The 10122-nt window shown below is 43.9% G+C and overlaps 1 protein-coding gene across 1 annotated transcript in view; it reads left to right on the forward strand.

The window, feature by feature from the left end:
• Positions 1 to 9614, forward strand: part of hcn4 (hyperpolarization activated cyclic nucleotide-gated potassium channel 4) — a 72460-nt gene extending 62846 nt beyond the window's left edge. Inside the window, exons 7-8 of the mRNA XM_086174998.1 lie at positions 1134 to 1298; positions 4321 to 9614. Of these exons, the coding sequence (XP_086031124.1) occupies positions 1134 to 1298; positions 4321 to 6683 (2528 nt within the window). The 3' untranslated portion in view covers positions 6684 to 9614. The remainder of the gene's footprint in view (positions 1 to 1133; positions 1299 to 4320) is intronic.
• Positions 9615 to 10122: the final 508 nt, after the last annotated feature.

Genomic DNA, 10122 nt, shown 5'->3' on the forward strand with positions numbered 1-10122 from the left:
CGATCATAGATGCAAGATGGGAGGGCAGATGGTGAGATGACGGCCAAAGAGGGAAAATAAAATATCAAATTTACAAACGTGGCACTCTTATAAATATCACTCGCATCAAATACACATAAATCTCACTATATGTTATGTTTACATATGATGCATATTAGCTTTTTGTATTCAGGTACATAATCCATAGGCTATGTTTTCACCAGTACTCTCCTATCCTTTTGCTTTCTCATGAATAAAACACATGCATGCAGAAATACATATACGTGCACTCACTAAAAACAGTCACATATATTTGTGCATTCTCACATGCAGCCGTCATCGCTCCGTGCAGACTTAACTCACACAGACACATACATGCATCTAAATGTGACATCTGCAAGTAGGCCAGACACCCTGCCTCAGTAGTGGGACAACTTTTTTCTTTTTTTTTTTTTTTTTTTTAATGGAGTATTATTTCGGTGGGCAGACATGTCAGATGAGGGCTGGCAAACCTCTAAGCTTTAAAAAGACATTAAGCACTATGCCGGTGGATTATAGGAAAGATGTGTTTGGGTTGTTTTTTTTTTTTTTTTTTCAAAGGCAAAAAAGTTTTTGTTTTGCTCTTTTATTTGTGATATTCTGCTTTATCATCTGAGGGAAACCAAACTGTATTTTTTTTCTAGTTTTAGGTGATACTGAATGAGGTGAATGTTGAATCTTTTTTTTTTTTTACACATTTTACTTTAGATGATATCAAGTGCAAAAATGCACATTCTCGTATTTATTTGAATTATACAAATAGTAAAGTGGGCCCTTTTGTCATTTTTGATGCATATTAAAAATGTTGTGTATCCTCCTGGTTTACGCTTTGCCCTTTTCTCGAGTTTCTTAAACTATGATTAAGGGTACCTTTTAAACAGACGGCAATTACAGCATAGTGAAGAAATTATAGTAAATTCCATATGATCCTCTTACTAAACATATGAACATGGAATATTTCCAGGAAAGTCATTCAGCAGATATTACTACATGTTAGCATTATCATTTAATTGAAGAGCCACTGACAGAGAAATGCCAGTTCACAAAAAGAGAAAAGCCGTTCTGAAAGTGACTATAAATCATTGTTTTGCCTGTCCTGCTGCTCTCTGTTGCAGAGATCTGTTTGCTGACGCGAGGCAGAAGGACAGCCAGCGTCCGAGCCGACACGTACTGTCGTCTATACTCGCTGTCTGTGGACAACTTCAATGAGGTGCTCGAGGAGTATCCCATGATGAGAAGGGCCTTCGAGACTGTTGCTTTAGACCGGCTGGACCGAATTGGTAAGTAAAGAGCGTTGCAGGACTAAAATTTCCAGGCAAAAATGTAGCTTTCGCTTAAAATCGATGGGAAGTATTTGAGCCGAGTGATGCATTTATAGACTTATCATAATGACACTCCTGGTGCTTCTTTATGAACCATGAAACCCGTGCGTTTTCTGCACAATATCACATGAATCATCATGATTTTTATGATTCACTTCTTATGGGACACATCAGTTCATACCAGTACCCACACAAGACCAGAAATACATTAAATATTCATATCATTGACCAAAATGTGACATTTTTTTTCATTGTTGAATCTTGAAATTTGCTTATCGTACTTTCCCATGTAGCCACATGGCGTTTATTCCGTTTATTTTTATTTTTTTCTTTTTCAACCCGCTTCAGTCCCTGCCTTGCATATCCCTCCTTTTTTTGTGCGAACGCCACTGTCTTTTCTGTTGATCAATCTTTGTTTGCCGTGACGGCTCATTTGGTTTCCTCAACCAAATAGCACCTTGTTTGTCCTCATGTTTTGCATCTGTCTCTAGTATGAGCAGCTCTACGTGACTATTTTAGCCCTTTAATACCATTCTGACATTCTGGTTTACATGTTTTACGTCCCTTTAGTTTTTGTTTGTCTCCATGTTTCCGAGGATGTACCAGTGTATGTATGATTTTCTCATTAGATTAAAACATAAGTTAAAAAAACAACATTGTTACAATCTCTCACAGTACCTCAATGGATAATTGTGGCATTATTATTATAATTATTATTATTTACATTTATTATTATTTCTGTTTATTATCATTACTGTTTATTATCATTACTGTTTATTATCGTTACTGTTTATTATTGTTACTGTTATTATTATTATCATTATTATTATTACATTACATTACAGTAATTTGGCAGTCGTTTTTATCCAAAGCGACATCATTATTATTATTATCATTATTATCATTATTGTTGTTGTTGTTATATATTTATTTTTACTTCTGGATGACATCAAAAATGTGATTTTTGTGACCCATTAAACACCCTGTAGGTTTGTAGGTTCAAATAACACTGAGCCAAAGGTCCAGGTGAAACAAGCTCCTTCGTGTCCTCTGAATGTCACTTGTATTAGAATTTATATCTCATCTTCTACCCTTGATGTTTACGTATCACGTTCTTAATGCCTTAATAAAACAGCTGATTTCTTCCTTTCCAATTACAAGAGTCAAACGTAAGAGTGATAAAGTTATGAAATTAGTTCTGCAGCAGATCCTGCGCACCGGCTCTCGTCGTCGTCGTACAAAAATCTAACAAGTTTGATTTAGCATTTGATTAAAAAAAAATCTGTGCTTGGAAAGGTCACCTGGGTTTTACTGCATCCCTCAACCAAAGATTCACTGAAGAAAAGAATAACAACGATTTCATTTGAATAGTCCATGCCGGTGAAGACAGTATTTTTTTCTCTGATATCTCAGACTGTATTTCTCTTGTCATCACCGAATACTGATGTATCTACGAAAGAGAGCAGACCTTAAAAGTGAAGCCAGTGACATGAACCCCAAAAAAAAGCCTAGAGCTAATCGAATAACCCACTGAGCACCCAGCAGGTTCCACAGATGAGCTCCGACTAGTGAAACGCACCTTTCCTTTCATTCACTCACAAGCCTACACGAGAAAACCAAACACTTCATACCAGTGCTCTCAGCCCAAATTTTGTCGGATTGTAGATTACGCTCAATGACCGAGGACACTTTCAAAGCGATCTGCATTTAAACATGCAGATAAGGCTTCCAAATCCCTGTGAGACGTCTACTTCGCATACAATTGATATTCTCTCCATATCCATCACTGTTCCCAGGCTCTGTCTGAGCAAATGAAAAATTCACAATGAAAGGCACGCCTGTATCATCGCTCAGCCATTGCTGCATGCTCTGTTTTATCCTCTGCTATGTTTAGAATGGAAGATAGAGAAATCGCTTCGGGCCTCTCTTTGTAGAAAATGGCTGCTTTGAAAAGATGTGGTGGGCTGATAGTGATATTTCCGTGAGATGGTCTCCTATGCGTGCTCCGTCTCGTGAGCTCGATGCTCGTGTACACTTTTCTCACCTAATAAAGTCACTCACACCTCAGAGATCTGCAAATCGACTGCCGACTTGATTAACTTTGCAAAAAATCTCATTAGAGGTGTGTAAATCGTTTGCGGTCAGGGGGATCGAGGGTCATGCAGGACTTGCGCTAATACCTTTACACCTGTAAGACTGCGGAGAGACTGAAAATGACATTTATAACATCTGTGGATTTAACAACTCTGTATTTGTCATCATTTAAAAATGGCCACCGTGTCGCCTTGAGACGCCCTTCAGCCAACAGATATAGAGGTCAAATTTTTAAACATATCAGAGGAAGATGGAGTCGTCGTCACATATGACGCGACTAACTTCTTTCTTTCTGAACCCTGATCTCAAGAACGCGTTTGAGATAAATAGCAATTTACAAGAAAGAAAACAAAAGAACAAATAGATAATTTTAGTCATAACCATCCATCAGTGGGAGTCGTATTTTAGCCCTGGGCCGAATCCTCATCGTCTCTACATACTGTTTGCTTTATGAGCTTTCCCGGTAACTGAGGGAATCACAGTAAAGCGTTAGTGAAACATACACCGGCTTTGCCTGGGGCTTTTTTTGCTTTTCGAGCCTCTTTCTTTGGGTAGTTACCTTCTACCTGTCTTTTGATCTTTCCCTTCGTCTGAATCCTTTTTATTCTTTGCCATTACTTGTCTGTTATGCCTTTGCTGTATGTCAACCATTTTCCTCATTTCTCTCTTGTTTGGGTCGCTCGGGTCTCTCGTTTTCTTTTGCGCAAGGAGAAATTTGTGAGAAAATCAGGTCATAAATTGATAACATGCCAAACTAGGCTCCATCTGTTGACAAGAAGTGCTCATTCTTCTTTTTTTTTTCTCTTTCTCTCACCTGTTATTCTTTATTTGGACGTCTGTCTGTCTGTCTATATGTCTTCCTTTCTGTGTGTGTGTACTTTTACAGGGAAGAAAAACTCAATCCTGCAGCATAAGGTACAGCACGACCTCAGCTCGGGTGTACTCAACTACCAGGAGAATGAGATCATCCAGCAGATTGTGCAGCATGACAGGGACATGGCCCACTGTGCTCACCTCATGCAAAATGCTCCACCCCAGACACCTCCATCACCTACCCCTGTCATCTGGGCCCCCCTCATCCAGGCCCCTCTCCAGGCAGCAGCCGCAACCACATCCGTGGCCATTGCCCTTACCCACCATCCGCACCTCCCGCCGACACTGTTCAGACCTCCGGTTTCCATTTTGGGGTCCCTGAAAGACCCTCCTAGCCGGCAAAAGAAGTTCCACACGTCTGTTTCTTCATCCACCGCTCCAGACTCAGCTGGGAATTCTCCTTCTAGCACACCCTCTAAATTGCGCGCCGGGATGGACATGTCACTATTGGCCTCATTTCGGGCTCAGCATATGACAAGCAGTTCTAGCCAACAGGCCTCCGGTAGTGGAACGCAGCGTGGGCCGAGTGGGACGGGGCCAGGGTTCGGCGGAGGTGGAGGCTCCGCCTTTCCGTTCAGACATTACTCATCCTCGGGTTCGCCCTCGTCCAGTATGGCGCAGCTACACCCGCAACCGCAGAATCAGCAGCCATTTCGCTCCAACACCCCGCCTTTGTCTAATCTGTTCCACCAAGGATCGACGGGTGGAAGCACCGGCTCGGGAATCAGCGGAGGTACAGCCGGAGCGTGCGGCGGTGCGACCGGATGGTCTGCAGGCGGGGCGGTCGGGGGTTCTGCGGAAGGGGCGAGCGGAGGAGACGCATCGTGGGCTTGTGAGGATTTTACGACCGCGGCGACAGAGTCAACTCCGATGGGTCACTTCAGATCGGGAGGAGCCACCGGTGGGTCGTTAGGAGGCATCTCAGGGGAAACAATAGGGGGGCTATCCGAAGGATCGGTGGCCGGTGCAATGGGCAGGTCGCTTAGCGTGGCCTCGAATGGATCCACTGTTGGTATCACTTGCGGTTCAGCGGGAGAGGCGGCCAGGCGATCGATGGGAGGTATCTCAAGAGGATCGATCGGAAGAGCTTCCGGGGGATCGGTGGGAGGAGTTTCCGGCGAATCGCTGATAGCGAGGACCTCTGGAGGATCTTTGGGGATGGCTTCGGGGGGAGCTGTGGGCGGGGCCTCTGGAGAATTATTGGTATCTGCAAGCACGGGAGGATCATTAGGGGGCGGATCAATTGGGATGGCGTCGGGGGGATTGACCGGAGGGGCCTCTGGGGGAGCTTTTGTAGGGGCCTCTGCTGACGCAATGACAGGGAATCCCGGAGGATCCTTGGGAAGGGCTTCGAGAGGATCGGCCTCCAGCTTTACGGGAGTAAGTTCGAGCGGACCGGGGGGAGGGGTTATCGGAGGGTACGGCAGCAGAGCCACGGAGGGAGCCGTAGGCGGTCATATAGGAGGGTCGTCGGCTTGTCCTACAGGTGGGGCGTCCGTGGGAATTACGGATGGATTCATCGGCCCGTCCCGCTGTCAAAGTCCAATAAACACCACCTCATCGAGCCCGATGACCGGTCACCTTCTACACAACCAACCGCCCCCGAAGCCTCCCCAAGTGGCCCCTTTGCAACAGTTTGCCGGGGGAGGCAGGACTACAAGTGGCTTGTATCTCTTCAACTCCCCTCCGCATGGCTCCCCTTCATCTACCAGAGGACAGCATAGCCAACAGCCCGCTGAGGGCTCCCCTTCTTCCCTGAGTCATATTAGCTTGGCAGGTCTCCAGTCTGGATTCCTGCCTCACCAGATGTCTCTGGAGCGGTCTGCCTTGGCCTCCCTGGCCCAGTATGGCTCAGCAAACGCCTCCCCCTGCCTTACCCCTGTGGCACCCAGCCCTACCATACAAAGTCCGGTGACAGGCAGGACCTTCCACTACAGTGACCCCTCGAGTGCCACAGGATCCCATAGTTCTCTGCTCATGCCTCAGTCTTCTGTCCCTTCGCAGCTCCCTACCCAGCCACACACAGCAGGAAGAGATTCTCAGCTGGGACGCTTCTCGGAGGATTTAAAGCTACTATCCGGCTCGCACCCGTCTCTACCGCAGGAGGTGGCCCAGGCCTTAGGTCACCAAACTCATTGCTCCTCATTGGAAACTGGTTATTACCCGTCGCCGTTCTCTTCGCCCACCCTCGTGCCCAAACCCTGCAGTGCTATTCCCGGCCACATGACTCCCCCGGTCCAACTATCCCCGGGACATTCTCACCAGACTCAGTCGTCCGGGGCGTCCCCAGCCTTGCCTCCACAGAGGGGCTCTGCTGCCTACCCATCAGATCTAGAACCTCAGACTGTCCGTTCTAAACTTCCTTCCAATTTGTGAGGATTGATCACACCCTCCTGTGTTCCTCGGAACTGAAAAACACACCAGTTATATCCACGTGCGGTATTTTTTGGTTTCTTTCGTAAGACTTCACTGTGTCCCACCTCTCATTTTACCAAAATCTTAAATTTACTGTGATTTAAAAGACACTTTACTTAGGCAATGCTGAGCTTTAGAATACTCTATTTATTTCTGCTTTGTCTTATTTTTTATTCACACATATTGTATATAGATAGAGATATATTTAAACAATGATTTAATCAAGGGACTAGGAGGGTGTGAAAACCGATATCCGTTTCGAGGACAGTCCTTTTCTTTACGCTCTATGCTGAACTTACCTGGTGACGGTTGGGAGGGAAAATTCATTGAACTATACAATAATACCCTTTTTCTGCAGGAACCTATGCACTAATACCTGCATGTGTAAAGGCTTTTTGTGTGTTTCAAAAAGTTATCTACATTTTTAGCTCAAACAAAATGCTTCGAGACGGACTGACTCTTGTACTCTCTCATACGGGATCACATATTGCTGATCCACATATGTATAGATTGTACTTATTTATCCTATGTGTTAACCTTTCAAAACCCCATGAGAGATGGAGAACAGATTTTAGGAAACCAAAAAGATTTTTTTTTTTTCTCCCCTGCGGTATAATAATAACTGACCTCCTCTTGGCCCCCTTTCGATTATCATTTTATACCATGTTAGCGTAACGATAATGTTTTTCAAGCAGGGGGAGGAGGGTTCAGAGAGCTAACCTCCAGCCGTATGTGAGCGACCGGCTTTCTGCAGAGTCCTCGACCATGTCCGAACAAACTCACTTTGTCTTCCAAACTCATGCCGCAGGTGTGTGTAGAAAAGCATGTGTCGTTGTTTTGTTTGTTTTTTTTTTTTTTTTCCCTGACCGTGTGCAACTGTTTGTGTGTGTGTGTGTGTGTGTGTGTGTGTGTGTGTGTGTGTGTGTGCGCGCGCGCATGTGTGTGTGTGTGAATATCAGTGGGATAGTCAGATGCAAGGTAAGACTTTTCCTTGGACTGATCAAAAGAACGTTTGCCTTTATCACACAAGAACTTGGACTTCCATTACCGCAGCTTGTGTGTTGCGTTATGCGGCACTTGGACAACTCTGAATCCCCAAAAATCGACAGTATGACAGCCCTAAATCTTTGAAATAATACAGTCTATACAAGACACAAGCTGAGATATCCAAAAAGTGCTAGACCTTGATATATGCCACTCAATTTGTGCATTACTTCTTCTACCGTGGCTGCTATACGATCAACATAGGCATGTCTCCTCACTGAAGACTAGTGCTGATTTTGAGATTTTGAATGTATGTACATTTGTTGTTGCTAAAAGTAAGTACTGTACCTATGGTAGATATACTAAAAGAGACTGTTCCGTTCCTTAACAAAAAAAAAAAAAAAAAAAAAGTGGGAATTGGTCCAATATAAGCTCTTTCATCAGCAGCCATCGGGTCCTTCAGCAAGACGAGGAACATCTATCTGCTTAAAAATCTTGATCCATGAGTCGGTTAGTAGCTTTGTACTGCATTTGCTTCATCAAGTATTGCAATACTGCTGCTGTACTCTGAGAGCAATTGATAGAAGAAGTGAAATGTTGACATTTCGGTGGCCATTTCGGAGAGAGAGAGAGAGAGAGAGAGAGAGAGAGAGACAACGTCTACCACTGACATTATGTCACAAACGTACCATCCAGAAATATACTTTGGTTTCAGAACATTTTCTCAGTAACAGTTTGTTTTTTTAAAGTATCTACACGAAGCATATTTTTCACGGAAGGCCTCCCCCACCAATCTTTTTTTTTTTTAAATCAAACACGTGAAAGGTTCCTATTTGTGTATTCATTAGGAGAGCCCTGCAGTCGTGACGCTGAAAATGACTACATGGGTAGAGGGTGGTGTCATTAAATTCCCAGCAGAGGGAAGCTGTGAAATGCTTCGACTTGTTTGTTCGTAGCTCATCACCAAGACAGACCCAGGTTTCCTCTCAGACAGCTGAGTCCCCAACTCAGTCACAGCACTCAGCCGCAGCAGCCTAATTTAACAAGACATGTCTATAATCCCTTGACCCTCGCAGGATATCATGCACTCACTCGCAGAGGTGCACAGTGACCGGACCCTCCCTCATTATAGTTCCAGAAGCCCTATATATATATATATATATATATATATATATATACACACCTAGCACTCATTATATCTTGGAAATACCAACAAAAGCATCTTCTAAAAACAACAAGGCATTAACATCTGTATGGAATTCAGTGCTCCGGCGATTAACTCCAATCGTGAAGCATGTAAAACCGTCCGTGTTAGCAACGAGCGCCTGGAGAAACTTCTTTTTTCCAGCTGCCGCTCTAGTGGAGCTTGTGCTGCCGTGAAACTGTTTTAACCCCAATAACGACGGTTTCCCAAACCCTCAACAGCTGTCCTCGTGCGTAAGCTTAATCAGACGTTAAATGTTGATTCTGGTGTTTATGCAACTGGGCCACATGTTACAGTCTTTTGGACAAAGAATTAGAAATTGGTATATTAAGGAACAAGGTTGCCATAACAGGTGTTCAAAAAAGCACCTTGGAAGTGACGTGCATTGAAAGTGTGATATTGTGCAACCCCAAATCAAGGCAATGGGAAGTTATGGGAAATTGCAAATTAAATCATAATTAGGGAATGTACTTATTGAATTCACTTGTATTTTTATTTGAAATTTTGCGGTCAACTTCATCGCGGTTGTAGGTGCCGTCTTGCTATTCCAGGCTTCAACGCATTTTAAGAGCGCAAATGAATCATCGATTTTTACGACAAGCGCCCTGCGAAATTGTGTTGCGAAACACGGCTTGTTATTTTACAATTTCTCTTGTATTTTGAGGACAGAGGCGGCGTCAGACTAGTCCTGCACCCTCACCATCCATTCCTGCACCCACGTACTCATGATATATGTCCTATGTGATTTTTGCGCTGCCTGTCTCAAGGTCAGTAGCGCAATTCTTACACAAGTTTGGATGCATTTTTCTCATTTTTGGTCGGGTGTGCATTGCATCCATCAAATCAGGGAAAAGGACACAACGATATGGATTTTTTTTTTTTTTTTGCCCGAGCATCTCCTTCCACCAAAGGTAAACCAAAGGCTTCCTTTTTTTTTTTTTGTTTTTTTTTTTGCACGTTATTCATTTTATATCCATTTTATGGATTTAACTCGGTATTGTCGCGCTTGACAACAACGGCACGTGTTTTGCCAAAGTAATTCTGAGCCGTGTGGTTCAGTCAGCTACAAAATGAATGGCAGTTCCTGATGCGCTGCCTTCTGGAGGATTGGAGATCACAGTTATTCAGCTTTGGCTTAGCAATCTTGCCCTTTACACACTGAAATTCATCCAGAATCCTAAGTCTTTCATTATAATATGAACCATAGTAGAC

Source organism: Fistularia commersonii, chromosome 27, assembly GCF_037954325.1.
Source record: "Fistularia commersonii isolate RoL2024-O1a breed Wild chromosome 27, RoL_Fcom_v1.0, whole genome shotgun sequence".
NCBI lineage: Eukaryota > Metazoa > Chordata > Actinopteri > Syngnathiformes > Fistulariidae > Fistularia > Fistularia commersonii.